This window comes from Trachemys scripta, chromosome 15 (assembly GCF_013100865.1).
Source record: "Trachemys scripta elegans isolate TJP31775 chromosome 15, CAS_Tse_1.0, whole genome shotgun sequence".
NCBI lineage: Eukaryota > Metazoa > Chordata > Testudines > Emydidae > Trachemys > Trachemys scripta.
Window position 1 is genome coordinate 19,478,720 of NC_048312.1, and position 19,388 is coordinate 19,498,107.

General features: G+C 42.3%; 1 protein-coding gene across 1 annotated transcript in view; it reads left to right on the forward strand.

Moving 5' to 3' along the window:
- Positions 1 to 1,433: 1,433 nt before the first annotated feature.
- The window catches only part of LOC117888121 (solute carrier family 2, facilitated glucose transporter member 11-like), a 29,541-nt gene continuing 11,586 nt past the window's right edge, over positions 1,434 to 19,388 (forward strand). The window contains exons 1-10 of the mRNA XM_034791232.1: positions 1,434 to 1,500; positions 8,063 to 8,161; positions 10,820 to 10,980; positions 13,257 to 13,381; positions 13,629 to 13,758; positions 14,358 to 14,506; positions 14,927 to 15,114; positions 16,029 to 16,139; positions 17,323 to 17,424; positions 18,046 to 18,121. Of these exons, the coding sequence (XP_034647123.1) occupies positions 1,477 to 1,500; positions 8,063 to 8,161; positions 10,820 to 10,980; positions 13,257 to 13,381; positions 13,629 to 13,758; positions 14,358 to 14,506; positions 14,927 to 15,114; positions 16,029 to 16,139; positions 17,323 to 17,424; positions 18,046 to 18,121 (1,165 nt within the window). The 5' untranslated portion in view covers positions 1,434 to 1,476. The remainder of the gene's footprint in view (positions 1,501 to 8,062; positions 8,162 to 10,819; positions 10,981 to 13,256; positions 13,382 to 13,628; positions 13,759 to 14,357; positions 14,507 to 14,926; positions 15,115 to 16,028; positions 16,140 to 17,322; positions 17,425 to 18,045; positions 18,122 to 19,388) is intronic.

A 19,388-nucleotide genomic window follows, 5' to 3' on the forward strand; every position in this document is an offset into this window, starting at 1 on the left:
GGGGGGGCTAGATGGGTCAGGGGTTCGGGGGGGCAGTCGGGGGACAGGCAGCAGTTGGATAGGCATGGGAGTCCCAGGGGTTTGTCAGCGGATAGGTAGGGGGTGGGGTCCTAGGGGGAAAGTTGGGGGGGGGTCTCAGGAGGGGGCAGCTGGGGCCAAGGACCAGTGGGGCTTAGATAGGGGGTGGGATCCTGGGGGGCAGTTGGGGCAGGGGTCCTGGGAGGGGGTGATCGGGGACAGGGAGCAGGGGGGTTGAGGTTTCTGTGGGGGGCAGTCGGAGGGAGTGGATGGGGGCAGGGTGGGGCTACCCTCCCTCCCCGTGGAGTGTCCTATTTTTTGAATGTCAAAATATGGTATCCCTACTCACAGTGCAGCTCTCCATTCACGGCAGGCTGCAGCATGAGGTCTCAGCTACCTCACTCCCTCCCCCTCTTTCCTGGTGGTAGTAGCCAAGGGAATGCTGGGAAATGTAGTTCTTTCCCTGCTCCAGGGCTGGTTCTATAGGCAGGGAGCTAACCACGGAACTACAGCTCCCAGGGCCCCCTGTTGGTTCTCAGCTCCCCTGCTGGATCCCTGTTGCCCCTGCAAATGGGCTGCCCCAAGCACGTGCTTGCTTTGCTGGTGTCTAGAGCCGCCCCTGCCGGCCAGCCTAGACTGAACTGAGCTGCTCCCTTTTGAACTCTCCCTCCACTGAGAGCATGCCCAGCAGGAGCGAAGGCGCATGGTTTCCTGTGTCCAGAGCATCTCCTTAACCCTCACCTCAGCAGTGCAGGGTTTGTACATCCCAACACAGGGAGGCAGAGCTAAAAAAAGAATTATGTAGGCAAACAGCAAAAGTTGGAGGAAGACTATAAAACAATGAATCAGTCAAAAAACTCAAAAAGAAAATTCAATTGCTTAGCTGGTAGACCCTGATATCCAGTTGCAGCGCTGGTTAGGACTGTGCCCACTGCTAAACTGATGAAGCAATTGTATTGTCTTAAGTAATGACTAATTTATAGGGTACTTCACTTTTATAGCAAAAGTCCTAAAGTTCAGTGTCCAAATTCCATCCAGGGCATCCTCCACTTCCACCTGATAACAACTCAGAACTAATTTTCAATTTATACTGAAGACAAAATAAGTTATGATAAACAGGATCCTATTTAGAATTTAAGCCTAAACTAACTTGCTCCCCCTCCCCCAATCAGTGAGTACTCAAGAAAAAGAGTTCCTCATCAAGAAGACCACCTCATTTGATTGGACTGTACATAACTGTTGGTTCAAATATTTAATCCAACCCTTCTAAACTTTGTACAACAGCTGAAATAGATTTTAGGTAACTGAAAACCTTGAAAGTAAAATTTAACTTGAATCACATGGTGCCAGCATGCTACTAGTGCGACAGCATAATTCAAGTAAGGACATCCAAAGCACACTTCATTCCTTTCACAGGAAAGAGTCCGTGATCAACAGCAGTCAGCCCTTTTGTAGGAGATGGCTAACTGTCTCTCAGACCTGGTGAGTACCTGCTCATTTAATCTGGGGGCTCTATTTAGTAGTAGCAGACCAAAGAGATAAAACTAGAAGAATAGGAAAGATTCAACATCTTTAGACTGTTCTGTGTTAGTAAAGCATATAGCACAGTGGAGTCCTGGACCGTGACAGGGGCTGTTACATGCTACCACAATACAAATAATAATTGTGTTTCCCTAGACCACCACTGAAATCTGTTGCCTCTTTTCATCATATCATACTTAAAATGACTGTATTTAATAGTTTGTTTTTCCAAACCAATGCCATTAGTAGACTAATTATCACTTTCTTCTCTGACCATCCAAATAGCTCCTAAACTGCTCCAGTTTATGAGGAAAAAAGATTCAGGAGTCTCTTTTTCCTGTGATGGCAGAGATATGTCACTTAGAATAGCTAGTCCATCTTTTCAATCTATGTAGGGATGAAATCCTGGCTTTATTAAAGTCAATGACAAAACTCCCATTGATTTCACTAGGGCAAGAATTTCACCCTAGGTACGTACATTAGCATCTGTTGTGTCCAGGTGCCACCAAAGAGGCAAGATGTTAATTTATCTTTCTTTCCTGCCTGTCATTGAAAGATAGGACTAGAAATCAACAAGATGAAATTCAATAAAGACAAGTGCAAAGTACTACACCTAGGAAAGAAAAATCAAATGCACAAAACCAAAATGGGGAATCGCTGGCTAGGTGGTAGTACTGTAGAAGAGGATCTGGGGGTTTATAGTGGATCACAAACTGATATGAGCTAACATGTTACAGTTGTGAAAAAGGCTCATATCATTCTGGAGTGTATTAACAGGAGCATTGTATACAAGACATAGGAGGTAACTGTCGCACACTGTTCAGAACTGATGAAGCCTCAGCTGGAGTAATGTGTCCTGTTTTGGGTGCCACACTAAGAAAGATGTGAACAAACTGGAGGTAATCCAAAGGAGAGGAACAAAAATGATAAAAGATTTAGACTGCCTAACCTCTGAGGAAAGGTTAAAAAAACTGGGTACTTTGCATCTTGAAAAAGACAAATGAGTGGGGGCCCCGATAGTCTTCAAATATTTTAAGCGCTGTTGTAAAGAGGATGGTGGATCAATTGCTCTCCATATCCACTGAAGGTAGGAACAGAAGTAACGGGCTTAATCTGCAGCAATGGAGATTTAGGTTAGATATTAGGAAAATCTAACTATGAGGATAGTTAGGCACTGGAATAGGCTTCAGAGAGAGGTTGTGGAATCCCCATCATTGGAGGGTTTAGTCAGGAATGTTTTGGGTGAAGAGGTGGGTTTTCAGTTTATCTATGAATGTGATGAGGTTAGAAGCCTCTCCTGTTTGGTCTAGTAACAAGTCCAATGGTCTTGCTTTGGTTCTCGTGAAGGTTCTAACTCCTTCAGGTACAAGTCTCCCCCTACTGGTCAACAGTTTGTTTGTTCCAGTGGAACACAGCTGCTGTAGCAAACCATGGTCATACTAGGTGAAATTACCTTTAACGTAGTCAGGACTAGTTCCATGGGAGGGTTTGAACTAGATTGGGCATTCAATGGGGAGCCAGTGAAGAAAGCACCATATTGAGTTGATGCATTCCTAATAACTTGTGGGGTTTTTTATTTAAAAAAAATTAGAAACCCGTCCCCAGACTACTGTAAGCCTCCTTTCTCCCCCACACCACATTGTCTGTCCTCACCCCTTCCATCTCTGCTCCTCTCATCTATGCCGCCACCCCTTGTGTCCATACACCACTTGCTCGATGTTCTCCCCAGACCCTACCATGTCTAACCTACACACAGTATAAGCACCAGTGACCAAGCCCTTGAGAACCCCTTGCCCTTCCCCTCCCCACACTGTGGGCAGCTCCTTTGGCACTGGGCTCACCTTGCTATGCTGTTCCTTCTGCCTGAAGCTCACCGCCCTGTGCCAGGCAAAGCGAGGGGAAGGGAGGGGTGCGGATCAGAGGGAAGCACTGCAGGAGCAGGGCCCACTGTCCTTCCCTCCCTCCTACCCTAGAGGAGGAGTCAAAGCAGGGCTGAGCCCAGCACAGCTGGAGCCAAGGTCTACAGTCCCATGCTGGGCATGTAGCTGGAGCAGCGGAGAACCTTGCTCTGGCCTGCCTTGGCCACAACAATCATCTACCCACACAGTGCTCTCCGTCTCCAGCAGTCTCTCCCAGTGATAGACCTGGCACCACTTCATGGCAGCAGACAGCCAAGTCAGAGCCTCGGCAGCAATGACACAGCTCCCCGGGTCCAGGTCCCCATCCTCCTCTTCTGAGCACTAGGCTGCCTCGGCCCACTGATTCCTCTGGGCAACATGCACTCCTTGCTGGCCATCTCTCTCACAGCTGCCTCCTCCACATCCATGCTGATGAACTCACTGAAGTCCAGCTCACTCATGAAGGGCTCATGATAATAACTTGTGTTGCTGAGGAGGTAGTCTGCTATGTTTTGAATTAGCTGGAGCTTTCTTAAGTCAGGGAGCTTCATTTCTGATTATAGACCATTACACTAGTGGAGCCTAGATATTACAAATGCATAGATCACTGTAATCTCAGGTCTAAATCTGATAGCATTTGGATAGGACTACACCTTGGGACCATTCAGAAGCTGAAGCTATTGCAGAGTACCACCGCTTCTTTATTAAGAGGAGCTGCATGTTGGGAGCACATTAGACTTAGACGAGAGCTCTCTAATCTCATCAGATTCCAGTAAACTTCCAGGTGGAATTCAAGGTATTGGTTTTAATCTATGAAATGCCTAATGCTCTAGGATCTGATTAGTTGAAGAATCACCTCTTTCCCCAGTACGCAATGCCAGAGTTAAGATAAGCAAAGGTGCTTCAGATGGCACTCCTTCAATATAAACATAAGGGAGCATGTGGCGGTGTGTGCTCTGTGAAGGATCCTTGGTCTTGGAACTCACACTCCAGAGACCGGATTTGTTAGCTTTTCAGGCATAGAACAAAGGCCATATTTCTTCTCTTTCCTCTAGAACTGCTGAGGAGTTTGTGGGCTGAGGTTGATATATTTATCGGCAATCCTTTGTTTATGGATTTTGTGATGGTTAATTTACAAAGTAAGTGCCCAGATTACTGTATGGGTGCCTCTAGTTCTATTTTTAGAAATATGAAGAAATAAATTAAATCAAATAAATAGGATTAGAAACATTTTTCTAGCCAGGCAAGACAGAAGTGGACTGGTTTTGCCACTGTGGATCTAAACGCTGACTAATGTAACAATCGGAGGCAGATGCCTTTGATGGGTGTGGGGGAGGAGCATCACCACATTCTCATTTGAGTTCAGCTTCAGCCAGCTCCTGTACATCCAGGTACTGATCTCAGCTAGGCAATAAGGAATCTGGAAGGTGGTGCAAGTTAGGTTTGACATGAAGGAGATGTAAAGCCAAATGTTATCTGCATACTCCTGTTCATACTCCTACCAACGAGAAAGAATTAAGCATTGTAGGATCTTCTGCATGTGAGGGTCCTGGAGGTAGTGAAACAATTGCCCACAATGATCCCTTTGGATTTGGTCTGTGAATTAAGAGCTAAACCATTTCAGGATGTTTCCATTCAGCCCAACAGGCACTCAGAAGCAGGACGGGAGGGTTTAGTGGTCAACAGAATCATATGCCACAGCCAGGTCTGTTTGCAGTGGTGGTGAATGAGCCATGTTGGTCCCAGGATATGAGAGACAAGGTAGGTAAAGTAATATCTTTTATTGGACTATTTCTGTTGGTAGAAGGTACAAGCTTTCAAGCTACAGAGAGCTCTTCTTCAGGTCTGGGGAAGGTCTGTTTCCTTTCCCAGACCTGAAAAAGAGCTCTGTATAGCTCGAAAATTTGTACCTTCAACCAATCGAAATTGTGCCAATAAAAGATATTACCTCACCTACCTTGTCTCTTACAAAGAGGTCTAGCAGGTTGTGCGTGGGTGTATTTCCCCGTCTATTGACAAAATGACCTCATTACCAAAGCATATCTAAGTATCTTATCCTGACCTGAAGCCTCGTTGACAGGGATCTGGATTGTTGGACATAGTGGGGGTGGGGAGAAAGAAAGGCACAGAGTTGTGGAGGGAATCGATCGGAACACACAAATACCCACTTCTACAATTATTCTTATATGTTAAGGAAGAGAAAGATTGAAGAGGAAGGCAACCACCATTTATACATATTAAAGTCTTTTTATTAGTGCAATTGCAGTCTGTTCCCAGTTATTACACACTTTAAACTTTATTAAATTTGAGTCTATTTCACCTTTCAAGTAAGATAAACATGGCACAATCTTTTAGTCATTACCCTGAACATGAGAAGGCAATAGAAACAAGGACAAAAGAATGCAGCAATGTGACCCAGACAATTAGTATGAGGTAATTAGGCTACATTATGAAATCTGATGTACCAGAGCACTTAAAAAAGCTCAGCTCGTCATATTCCTTGATTTGGAATGTTCAATCTTCTCATATTTGAAACACTTATTGCATCTACAGAAGCATCTTTTGAGCATCCACAAAGAATGTAATTTCAAAATTACTACAGATGCAGCTCAGAGGGATGTTTCAGAAATACTGTAGTAAATAAGCACTGTCTTTCATGTGATGGTTACTCTCTAGGATCTTCATTCTGTAACTTATTTACCACCACCCTGTGCAGTGCTAAGCACCCTCGGCTGCCACTGAGGTTAGTCTGGGGGCTGATCTTAAGAGATGTTGAGTCTTGCCGCTATGCACCCTGGAAATAGTTATTTTTATGTTATTACATAATATTTTTAATATTACATTTAGCAGTTAGTGATTAGGAGTGCAGGTGAAAAGATGAATGGCAAAGTTGCTGTTGCTGGACCAAGGCAGTGAGCAGTTATCTTCATGAGTTAGGTCAGAGAAAAACTATCTGCCATATTGTGAGAAGCTCAATTTACAGGAAAGAGCAATCTGCCACAGAAGTCACCTACCTCCAACCCCTGCTTAACAATGAAAAACAATTACTCCACTGTCACAAACTGAGCTCATCCAAATAAGCCTCCTGCCATACAAACTGAACTAGTGATTTCTCTGACCCCTTATTCTCCTACCACTGACCATGCATAAGGTGACAGTGGCATGAAACAGCCTAAGTGCCATGACACAGTGGAGTGAAAAGCAGATGAGTTGTTTTTATCCTTTTTTCGCTGTGTGAAATTTGTTTGGATAATCCCTTTTATGGACCAATAGTAATCTCTTAAATGGCCTATTTAGACCTTATTTTATAGCACAAACCAATATGCTTCAGATAATATTACTCCCAGTTAGGGCTGTATTCTTTGAATATTCAAACTAAATAATAATTAAGAAGCTCATGCTATATTTGGCAGCCTGCTCAATGTAGATTGAATCAACAGCTTTTGTTTAAATAGAGCCCTATATACTAGGCTAACTATAGATTCAACATTTGAAACACTTCTGTGCCAGGACATATACATATGTTCCCCATGGAAAATGTTGATGCATAATTATTTGTATGGAATACATTTGTAGATAAACCTGTAATGTTAAAAGCCTGGCTATGCTTTGCAATACAGTACAAGACTCATTTTATATAGCATGTCTTACTAACTACATCCCAAAATGTTTTGAGTTAAACAGCAGAAGGGGAACAAAATGAAAATGTGCAGAGATAAGGTGTGTACTACCAGGTAGGTCCCTTTAGAGGGAGGAAGGGACTAGACCCTAATGGCTGGCAAAATAGAGCCCATTTACAAGGGTAAAATAGGAGAGTACAGAGGACTAGAAAAGAACAAAATAATGATGATACCAATCGCCACTGATAATGGTGATAACACCAGCACATCTCAAAGGGCTTTAGAGCCAGTAGAGCTCAGAGGAAGAGAAGAATTTGGCTCTGGTAATGGCACACAGCTGTTTCCTCTTATTCTCTCTACTAATAATGAGAGGAGAAAGTATCTTTCTATTCTCATATTTAAAGTTTGGATTGGATCAGAAACATGGGTGGATGGAGCAGGGAAGGGTTGGTTGTTTTTAAATTCTGTGTTTGTAATACAGTTGAGGGGTAAATCTTTATGTTACACCTGGAAGAGAGAAAGTCTTGTTTTACTTTCAAGGGAGTTTGATTTGGAGAGGCCTTTAGGGGATAACACTTACAGTTTACTGTTCATAAACAAACTGCGGATTCAAGGTAATAGAACTCCATCCTACCTGGACTGACACCCTTTTTCCTGTCAGCTTGTCACAACGGCAGTCAGATCCACATAGCGACAGCCATGCCGCAGACATTTGATTTAATGTCTGCTACCTTACTTCTAAGCAAAGATCTGTAGATAATTTTGTAATATACAATGATTTTCCTTGCACTAGGTAAGATTTAGCCTTAATCTGGTCCTGAGGCCAATTATTCTGCTTTTGGCATGGGACTATGGACTTTTGGAAGAATGTTTATATCTGAAAGTATCTGTAGTGAATAATACATACTTTCAGAGTGAAGAGGTGAGTATGGCAGACAAGGATGCAAGACCATGAGGGAATCTAGATTTATGACAAGCTGATGGAGCATTGCCTTCTCTTTTCAGATTCAGTATCGGGGATTGTTTCAAATGATCTTCGTGCTGGGAATTGGTGGAAGTTTCCAATTTGGGTTCCATATTTCTGTGATCAACTACCCTTCCATGGTAAGCAGAGACTCCCCAGAGGGAGTTCACATGGTAGAGGGGTCTGGGCTAAGGATACTCTCAAAACTTGCTGAGCATTTCAACAAACTCCATTGCCATTTCTTCAAATATCCATTTTGATCCATAATGAAAAGTAAATATCATGCGAGTAGAGCACCTTAAACCCAACAGACAGTACTTTAAGGAAAAAAAAAGAGAGAGATTGTTAGCCCAATAGCATAAGGAATATTCTTTCTTGCAATCTAAAATGAGCGACACCCAAAATGACTTTCCTACATTTCAGAAATGATTTGCCAAAATGTTGGGAGGTATTTATGTGATTATAGGCTAAGCTTCAGGGGACTACCTGGTACAATCAATTTGTGTGCAAGCCTTTTATCTTTAAAGACTTGGGTTTAAGTTCTCCCTTATGTAACAAGTGAAATCAAATGTGGTGATCTTATTGTAAAGCCACTACATCTTAAAGCACAATTTTGCAGTCTCTGCTTAAAGGTAAAAAACTTAAATCCTCTTTTAAAGGGGGCTTAAAAAATTGTTTTGGAAACAAAACTCAGTAACCATATTCATTTAGGAGGTCATCAGGAGACCAGCAGGAGGCCCAATTATCACTAAAATGAAAGGGGTTTCTTTGGTATAGCTCTGACAAACATATACTTCCTCCTAGCTCAAGTCCACAAACCTGCATCTGTGTTGTGAATTTACAAAGAGATAATTTGGTCAGCTTCATCAAGTCTCAGAGGATAAAGACTTTTTCCTTAGAATTATGAAGTGTCTAGAGTAAAAGCCTTCCCTTGAGCCTGCTGAGGGGACTTTTTCCTGTTGTTCCCAATGTGCTAACAGAAACAATCTCAACATTTCACAACTAAAAAGGTGCTGCAACAGGTTCATTACTGATTCCAGAGTACTGTGAGAAGGATTCCTGATAGAAAGCAGTAGTGATAGCTTCTTGTGTAGAGAAGTTAGTTTTTTTTTTTAAGAGATCGGATTTCTACTCTGCCACTAGAAGTAACATTTTAACTAGTGTGTCTTCCAACTGAACAGCAAGTTGGGCAAGCTGTATAGTTTTCATTCACTCAGAGAAATTTGCACTACAGGGTGAGGAGACTAAACTTTTTAATATGTAAATGCTTTTTCAAAACAATATTACATCTTTTTTAAAAAGTGAAAAAAAGATTAAGAGTATCAATTTTTCTCCTGTGTTAATTGCACTTGAGTGAGCTGTATGAATGAGGAAAAAAATCTGCCGTAAATGAGGCTAGTATCCCAGAAATGTCAGAAAACTAAAGTAATCTCGTGCATTAGAGAAAAGAGTTTCTGCTGGTGAAAAATATCTATTGGCATTCCATAAGTTTAACCAACCATGGCTGTGTACAGACACTGCAGTCATCAGTGGGGAATGAATACCACTTCAACTAAAGCTTTGAGACTGTACAACACCACTGCATACACAAGTAGGCAGTTACAGTCCCTGGGGCCAGCTTGTAGCATGAAATATGATCACATGCCTACAGCAGTATGTTTCATGCACTACACTAGCTCAGTGTCAGGAATGACGGCCTCCAGGTGGGCCTGGGATCAGCTAGCTAACCTCAGCTAAATCCCCTAACTAGCCAGATCAGCCTGATTGGCTGATGCCAGGACAGCTCTTCAACCCAGCAGTAGCACTGGGCTGTGGCAGCTGCTCAATCCACTTCCCCACAGCTGCACTCTCTCTTCTACCTGCTTTGCTCCCTTCCCAGCCCTGTCTCTGCCCTTCTGGCTCCCAACTCCAGCTCTAACCCCGGCTTGGTTCCCGGCTCCCTGCTATTAGACCTGACCACGTCCATCATGATCTCAGTGTTGCCATATCTCATGATTTTATCACAAGTCTCATGAGACTTGATCTTTCTTAAAACCGTAGCTCCAGAAATCATGTGATTACATTAAAATTTCAGCTTCCATTTAAAAAGAAGTGTTTAGCCCTCCTGCCTTAAAGGCTCAAAAACCAGAACAAAAATAAAAAGAATCATAAATTATATTCCAAATCTCATGGTTTTTAAACCAATCTTATGATTTGGGGGGGAGCTGGCTCATGATATTTCAATAGTTGGGATTGGCAATACGGCTAACTCATCCTGAGTGCAAGGTCTACAAAAGTTCAAGTCCCATTTAGCAACAAACAATGGCCAAATATACAAAGAAATCAAAGACTAAACGCTGGACCTTCATTACTAAAAGCACATAGCTCTGATACTTGAACTAAAAGAAAGCTCCTTCCATTGTAATAGACTGTTCTGGTTGCTGGATCTAGCCAACCAGGAGGAGATATGATAAACCATACTAAGCCAGTCTATTACATCAGAGTTTCCCAAGGCTTCCTGAAATTTCTACATTTCAGAGATGGCTTCATAAAAAGCCTTGAAAGGATTATAAAGAAAATAAACTCAAGGTGCAATTTCTGACTTTGAAAGTGTCTTGAACATCTAAACTTACAAAAAGTTTAGATGAAAATTTGGCAAAGTATGCAAATAACTTTAGCTAATTTGCTTTGAAAGTGAAGGTTACTTTTTAAAAGAGGTTCAAAACTACAACAATGGATCAAAGTTGAAGCACAGTAACAAAATAGTATGAGGAAAGTCCATATTTACTATTAATTAAAAATCTCATTTTCTCTCTCAGCACATTAGGACGTTTATCAATGAAACCTGGATAGAGCGATATGGCTATCCCCTCCATCATGAGACCATCATGTTGTTGTGGTCCTTCATTGTGTCTGTTTATGGTATAGGAGGAGTGCTAGGGAGCCTATGCTGTGGCTACCTTACTACAAAATACAGAAAGTAAGTATTTCTTTTAATATCTTGATAATCAAGGCATGTGGGGGGGAATGTACTAGCAAAGCACATCCAGTCAGCTATTCTTTTTCCATAGTCTGACCATATATACTTGTATTAAATTGCTTTAATTTGCTATCATAGCCACCCAGTGTAAGCGGTAACCAGTCTTTCATTCAATGCATTTAAATAGTATGCTGATAGTGAAGTGTGGTCCCTTCTGAAGATGCACTTACCAGCACTCCATTGACTAGTGCCTTGTGGGGAAGTAACATGTGGCACAATTTCCTCACATCAAGATCACATATGTCTCCAGTACAGAATTTCTAAGATCCACAAATCCAGAAACAGAAGCCGTGCATATTCATTCAAACACAGGTTTCCCAGGAACTGTTACAATACTTGGACCAGCCTGAATTCAACTTTTGAGAGATGTAGCTTAAACACTCAGGGGTAAACCTGAGACATTAAAGTGCTTGTTTACACTTTGGGAATCTGACTTTTATTCATTCTGGAGTGAATGTTGTATTAAAGAATTATTAGTACCTATTCTAATGAAAACCTGAAACTGAACAGAAAAGAAAGTTAACTTTACCTATAGTTCTGTATAAGAGACTGCTCCATTGTTAGTAATGTCCTCTATTTAAAGTCTGTCCCAAAGTAACTCCACCATAAATGGAGAAAGGATTCCTCATGCATCTGGTGTAGGGTGACCAGATGTCCCGATTTTATAGGGACAGTCCTGATATTTGGGTCTTTTTCTTATATAGGCTCCTATTACCCCCCAACCCTCTGTCCCTATTTTTAACACTTGCTATCTGGTCACCCTAATCTGGTGTGTTCTCAGTATCTTGTGTGTAACACCAATAATTTCATTTGCAGAGAAATTGGCAAAACAGATCTACTGGTGTGTTCCACTTAAAGATCTGCTCCGCCACCCTCTGATCCAGAGGCCCCTCTTATGGGTCTCAACCATCTTAGCCTGACTGCAACTGTTCTTTCCTGCCAGATAAGTGCCACCAAGAAGTTTCTTGTGGGACACTGCCTAATCCCACACTTGAAGGCCTCTTGATACTAGAAGCAAGATCCTGCTCCTCTCCACTTATTTATGTAAACCTTGGTAGCCTAGCTGCCTGAATTAGAACCACCTTTTAGGTATAAGGTCTCTGTATGCTCCTAATGCATACAAGATCACATTCATCTCAAGAGCAGTTATGTGTAGCAACTGGCCTTGGAGATACCAACAACTTTGAGTGAAAAGCTACTCCACACAGGCTCCTTTTCACAAGTGCACCCAGAGTTATAATCTGAATCAGATGAATCTATGAGACCTTTCCAAGAATGCTGAATGTCTCTGGACAGTAATCTAGCCAGTGTGTTTCAGAAACCACTAATTACCCAGATGCAAAAGTCTACGTGATTCAAGTCTGAGACATCAGGGTGCACTGAGGTGACATGCCATGGTCACCGCTTACTACTGCAGTCATCAGGCCCAAAATTTACAACATAGTCTTTACTGAAGCCTCTCTTTGGTATATCTTTTCTGCCAGATCAACAAGTCATGTCTACAGTTGGCTCCCATAGAGTCAAATTGTTTCTGTATAACAAGCTGGTATTTTGGATATTGCACCATGAATTCTAGTGACTTCAATACACCAATGGCAACCCCAATACTTGTACCCTTCAACATATTGTTCTTGATCAACCTGTTGTTCAAGTATGACTACACATGAACTCCCATCCTACAGAAATGCTACAGAAATACTGACATATGCTAAGCATTTATAAATGCACATGCTGCCAAGGTACATTCATAAAGTAAAAGTTCTTGAATTCTGAAAGTGAAGAATCATTTAATTTCTCCTGGAAATATCGAGTTTTGGTATCCATTTAAACCAGAGGTTCTCAAACTGGGGATCGGGACCCCTCAGGGGGTCATGAGGTTATTATGTGGGGGGTCGCGAGCTGTCAGCCTCCACCCGAAACCCCGCTTTGCCTCCAGCATTTATAATGGTGTTAAATATATTTAAAAAGTGTTTTTAATTTATAAGGGGGAGTTGCACTTGGAGGCTGGCTATGTGAAAGGGGTCACCAGTACAAAAAAGTTTGAGAATCACTGATTTAAACCATGCCACAAAGGAACAGTAATTGCTGTACCATACTTACAGTTAACATATTTAAGAAGTTACGTGCTTGTATGTTGGATAAGTAACAGCAAATACATTAATCAAAAACAGTACAGGAGATACTCACTTCATACCATTCTCTCTATGTTTTTGCAGAAAGAAGTGTCAGATTGTCACTAACCTGATCATGCTAGTAGCTGCACTTTTCATGGCCTTCTGCAAGATGGCCAAGTCCTTTGAGATGATTCTGATTGGGCGCTTCCTCTATGGCATTGGTGCAGGTATGACCTCTGTATACATCAAAAGGGAGTCTCTTGCTGTCCCAGTACAGTCTCCTTTCATTATTATTATTCTTTTAGAATTATTTTATATTACGCACCAAGTATACTTGGCATGTCACAAAAGACACTGAAACATAACAGCTGATCAAAGGTGCAGGGAGTGGAAATGAATAGTGGGAAGAGCATGGGATGAGACAGTTAATATTTTCCTCAATTTAATGGGCATCTCTCTTCTTTCCTGTCCAAGGTTTCTCTCTCACTATACATCCTCAGTACGTAGCAGAAATTTCACCCAAGAAGCTGCGTGGATTTTCAAACGCCACTCTGTCTGTTTTTCTGACACTAGGAAAAGTCTCAGGGCAGATTTTTGGACTAAGGTAAAACAAAATCATCTACCACCTTTCTATGCAGCAGCAGAAGCTGGTCTTAAGTCTTTAAAGAAAAGCCACCCTCTAAAATCCTCAATAACGCCTCTCATTTTCACAATTAAATGTTTTATCTTAAGCCAGTAGACAGTATTTGACCAAATCTGAGATTTCCATGTTTAAGACATTGTACACAGAAAAATACAAGTAATTAACCATAATCTGACATTTTTTCCCTCTATAGCCTTGCTACCAATTGGCTTACCTTAAAACTTCCTGAGGTTTATTTGAAATATCTTGTTGAGATCTAGCACATGGGATCACATTTGAGATGCACAGCATATTAGAAAGTTATTCCGTTCAAAATTAGCATCACAGTCTCAAACTTCCTAAAGTTCATTGTGAGACATAATGATTATCATTAGAAAGTTTTCCAAAGTGCTGCTGAGTTTCACAAAATTTTCCAGACTGTTGACTCAGTTACCCTGCTGCAATGCACTCACCACTGGAATTTGGCCCATTTGCTGTCTCTCTGCTTATCAGTCAGAAAAAGCTATTGAATGTTAATGTAATGGTTTGACCATGACTGCACTTTTACATGTACTCTCCAGGGAGCTCTTAGGAAATGAATTGTTGTGGCCATTGTTGTTGGCTTCTACTGGACTCACGGCACTGATTCAACTGATTATGCTCCCATTCTTCCCTGATTCCCCATCCTACCTTCTGATACAGAAGGGTAATGAGGATGCCTTCATGAAAGGTAAAGTACTTACTCCGCTCATTTCAGTAAATCATCTAATTTGTTGGAGTGTTAGCCATTGTAAGCAAGGAAAATAGAACCCAAGTCTCCCACTACCTGAATAAAACTGTGCTCTTAATGTTCATTTTTATTAAATAAAATTTTTAAAATTGTTACATTTAAGTCAACTCAATATTAGTGTGAGATGACATACTGACAGCCCCGAAGACAAAACTCTTCTCGCGATCTATAGAACAAGCACAAGAGTAGACTTCCACACATTGCCCCAACAGCATACACCAAATCATGATGTGGTGAAATCAGCTAAGGACAGGAGACTAATTAAATCTCTGTGATTCAGACAGAATAAAAGGATTTGTTAATACACAGTGATGGAGATGAGCTGATAGATTAATCTATTTCGTTTTTCCTCCTGCACAGCCATTAAGCAGCTCTGGGGTGAAGGAGATCATCAAGCAGAGATTAATGACATATTGCAGGAAAAGGCTGCAATGAAAAGCACCAAAACCTTGCGTGTCCTGGAACTATTTAAAGAACAATCCTTGCGCTGGCAATTGTACATTTTGGTCACCGTCATGACCACCTTGCAGCTTAGTGGCGTCAATGCAGTTGAGTGTTTTCCCTGTGTAAAAACTCAGAGTCATTGTTAGGTAGCATTAAAAAAAAGCCTAGTTATTTGTTACACTATTATATTCTATGACACATGTTATGCAGGAAGTCAGACTAGATGATCATAATAGTCCCTTCTGGCCTTAAAATCTGAGAATCTTGGTCCTCTTCTTCCTGATCAATGGGGGTCCCTAGTTGTTGCCATTACAATTCTGCTCTGACTTTTCTAGTATGGAATCCTGAATGCATTAGCAAGTTTACCAGCTCCACCAAAGAGCCACATAGGCCACTCACTCAGATGTGAGGGATCCTCCCCAGAATTGCTAACAAGCTAACAAGTATTGGGGGGAGGTATTCAATGCCCAATTCTAGGGTCAGTCTCCACCAATAAAGATGATGGACAAAGACACACCACTGTTGCACCACATTCTATGTCAAAACACTGCTGACCCATTCCCCCTAGAGTCCATAGGTTGGAGTCTGCTGGTGAGGTCAGAGGTACTGAAGGCTAGAATCTGAAAACTGAGACAAGGATGAAGCTTTTCATTCAGGTACATGAAGATCTAAGAATATGTAATCCTCCAAAAGCGGCAAGAGAGACATGATGTGCATAATTTTGAATTATCAGTGTGCGAAGCTAGAAAGCTGTGGTTGTAGAGATAGGAATGGATAGAGCAGACAGAACTTCACTTGTACAAGGAGCTTGTGACATGCTATCACACGTACAGTGAGAACTAGATGGCACCAAAATGCTTTATCAATGAACTGCCTCTGTGTTTGCAGACAGCCCACCCATTAGTAAATTTGCTTTATATTAGAATAATTTTTGTCCGATTTCTGCCTCACATCTGAGGAGTTTCACAGCATGCCTCCAAGATGATTGTTCACGCTATTTTCTCTCTGCCTTTTTCAGATCTATTTCTACTCTTTTGAAGTGTTCCGTACAGCCAAGTTTGAAGAAGATCTCATCCCGTACGTATCACTAGGAATTGGGATGTGTGAATGCCTATCATCTATAGTGTGTGTAAGTCTCACCAAACTGGAGTTTGTAGGAAGAAAGGAAAGTGTTTAGAGAGAGCAATTTTTTTTAATGTGTGGCTTTGGCAGAGGGGAGTTAGGGGGAGAGAATCACTCCTTTGGGTAAACTAACCAAGAAATTTCCTCCTACTTCTAAGTCACATGAAGCTGAGAAAGGCAGCCCTTCTCCCCAATTAACTTTGTCTTGCTGAATGTCTTTGTCCTCATTTTTACTCTGTGAAATAAGTTTCAAATCCTGCTTTAACCAATCGTGATTTTGTACAGATAACTGCTTTGTGAATAGATCGGAAGAGAAAAGGGCACAGGTTCAATGGCCTGTAAAGGGCAAAATAGTGGATTACGTGAAGCCGTGTGAAATTTTGGATTGATACAAAATTGTGCAGTTTGACACAGATCTGCACATAAAGAAATTTATGTAATTTGCCAAGAAGCTGGTGCATGTCCGATCACTGTCATTCTGGGTAAAAAGATGTTATCACCTGCAGGGAATGGCTGTCAATTGGCTGTACACTTTCCCTATTCAGAGACAGAAAAAGTTACCAGCTCCCACAATGAAGGAGACTAAAGTCCATGAACTATTTTATCCCCTCAATTTTTAAGGAATTGCAGTGGAGGCTCTGGGACGTATAAGCCTTTCAAGAACACCTACTTTCTGCCTTCATTTCTGGGGTAAGCTTCAGGTAGTTCAATCCTATGTGTTGACTTATGACCTTTTCTCATGACACAATACAATAATTATTCCTGTAAGTAGGACAGATATATATAGCTCATGTCCACACACACTGCATTCTTGCCTAAAAATGGATTCTCTCTAGATATCCAGGAATAAAGACTGATGTACAATGATTAAAGTAAAATATACCTCTTGGCCATGGTTTTAAGGAAGAAATACTCAAGTAGAAAAATATTTCTGAATAAGTCAATAGGAGATGCTGAAGTAAAGCAGAATCAGTCCAACCATACTGTATAAATTAATCTTTCTGGTCTAAAGGTACAGTCCCCAGTACAAGTGATAAACTGAAATATCAATAAAATTCATCTGATGTTTAGAGAATCTCATCTGTTTGTATTAACTGAATAAGACTTCTGAGAAGAATGTTAGGAGTATGAGAAGTAATCAGTTCATTTGGAGTTGGAATTAACCATATTTGTGATGTTGTGTTTTCCAGAGCTCCCTTATTGAGCGATTTGGCAGGAGGATGCTGTTGTGCGGAGGATATGTACTAATGATTTTCGTGTTAGCACTCCTCACAATGACTCTCTCCCTGCAGGTAAGGAGATTTCCTAATCGGTACTTTTCCAGCATCAACCCCCATTTCTGATCTTTCCTCCTAGGCAAGATTTTTCACAACAGAATAACCATCAAAGTGAATTTCATTCACCATGGTGGAAAGCAGGAAGCGGGGCCGGATTTCCAATTAGGCATCATAGGCACGTGCTTAGGGGCACGTAAACGTTAAAAGTGGGGCACTGTGAGCCACGACCGGGTGGGGCGGCTGCTGAAGGTGCTGGGAGCCTGCCAGCCCCTTTCCAATCTCAGCCACCCCGCTGCCTCCGCCCCGTGCTGGGGAAGGAGAGGGAGGGCGTGGCCGATGCCCCATTCACTTGCACAGGCAGAGCCGGAGCATGGCTACCACACTGGGTTGCGGGAGGGACAGAAGACACCTAGGGACTGCTTGCCATGGGGAAAGGTACAGGCCCCCGCTTGCGCTTCGCCTTGAGCGGGTGGGCTGCGCCCTAGCTCAGGCTGGGAGTGCCGAGCATGGCGGAGACGGGGGTGCTGAAGATGCTGTGCCTAGGGGCGCATAAGGTGTAAATCTGGCCCTGGCGGGGAGCATTCTATTCTACCATATTATTAAAGAGTCTGCTCTCACTTTGCTTTCTCACTCTAGCATCAATTCTTATGGATGCATTACTTCAGCGTCACTCTGATCTTCTTGTTCGTTATCTGCTATGGAATTGGACCATGTGAGTACATCCACTTTAGACGATGGTGAGGGGGAAACTTTGCACCATACCACTCAAGTGCATCAGAAGTGGGGTAAAGAATGGAACACCACTGTGACATCTCTAGAGAGCAGCAAGGGAAGGGGGTTTAGCTATCTGAATACATTAACAGAAGGAGACAATGTGTCCATAAATGGGAAACGTGGAAAGAGCACATGAGCATGTCAAGTTTTACTGCCGATCTTTTACTGGCTTTTAACTCAGAACGTAGTATCCTCCTCTCCCAGAAAATTTGAGACCCAAATCCCAGAGGAAGAACCCCAAAGTACTCTGCTACTAACACAATTCCCCCAACAGAACATTGATAAGTACATATTTAGTGATCACCTCCTTTGTTAAAATATTGAACTGATGCACTTTCTGCCCATGGAGGAGCATTGATGGAAGAGGCCGCAAAACAGATGAAGGATGTGGATTAACAATTTATTGCACTGATGGTGCATACCAATAAAATATAAAACCACATAGATCACATAAAAATCAGAGAAAAACTGTGCCAAACTGTGCACTACAATCCAGCAGATTAAGGGTATGTCTACACTACGAAATTAGGTCGAATTTATAGAAGCCGGTTTTATAGAAATCGGTTTTATACAGTCAATTGTGTGTCCCCCCACATAAAATGCTCTCAGTCTCTGCCGCCCATTGGAATTCTGGGTTGAGCTCCCAATGCCTGATGATGCAAAAACAGTGTCACGGGGGGTTCTGGGTACATGTCGTCAGGCCCCTCCCCCTCCATCAGAGCAACGGCAGACAATCGATTCGTGCCTTTTTACCTGGGTTACCTGTGCAGACAACATACCATGGCAAGCATGGAGCCCGCTCAGCTCACCATATGTCAACTGGGTGCCGGCAGATGTGGTACTGCATTGCTACACAGCAGCAGCTAATTGCCTTTTGGCAGTAGACGGTGCAGTATGACTGGTAGCCTTCATCGGCGATCTGGGTGCTGGCAGACATGGGGCTGTATTGCTATACAGCAGCAGCTCCTTGCCTTTTGGCAGTAGATGGTGTATTTCGACTGGTATCCATAGTTGTCGTATTCCTCAGTGAGTTCAATCAGAGGCACCTGAGCAGACATGTTTTGTCTCCTGGAGACTCAGTCCTGCCGGCAGTCCTATTGAACTGTCTTGATGATGATGGCTAGCAGTCATAGTACAGCATCTTCTGCCAAGCACCCCGAAGATGCCGATGGCTATCAGTCATGCTGCACCATCTGCTGCCAGCT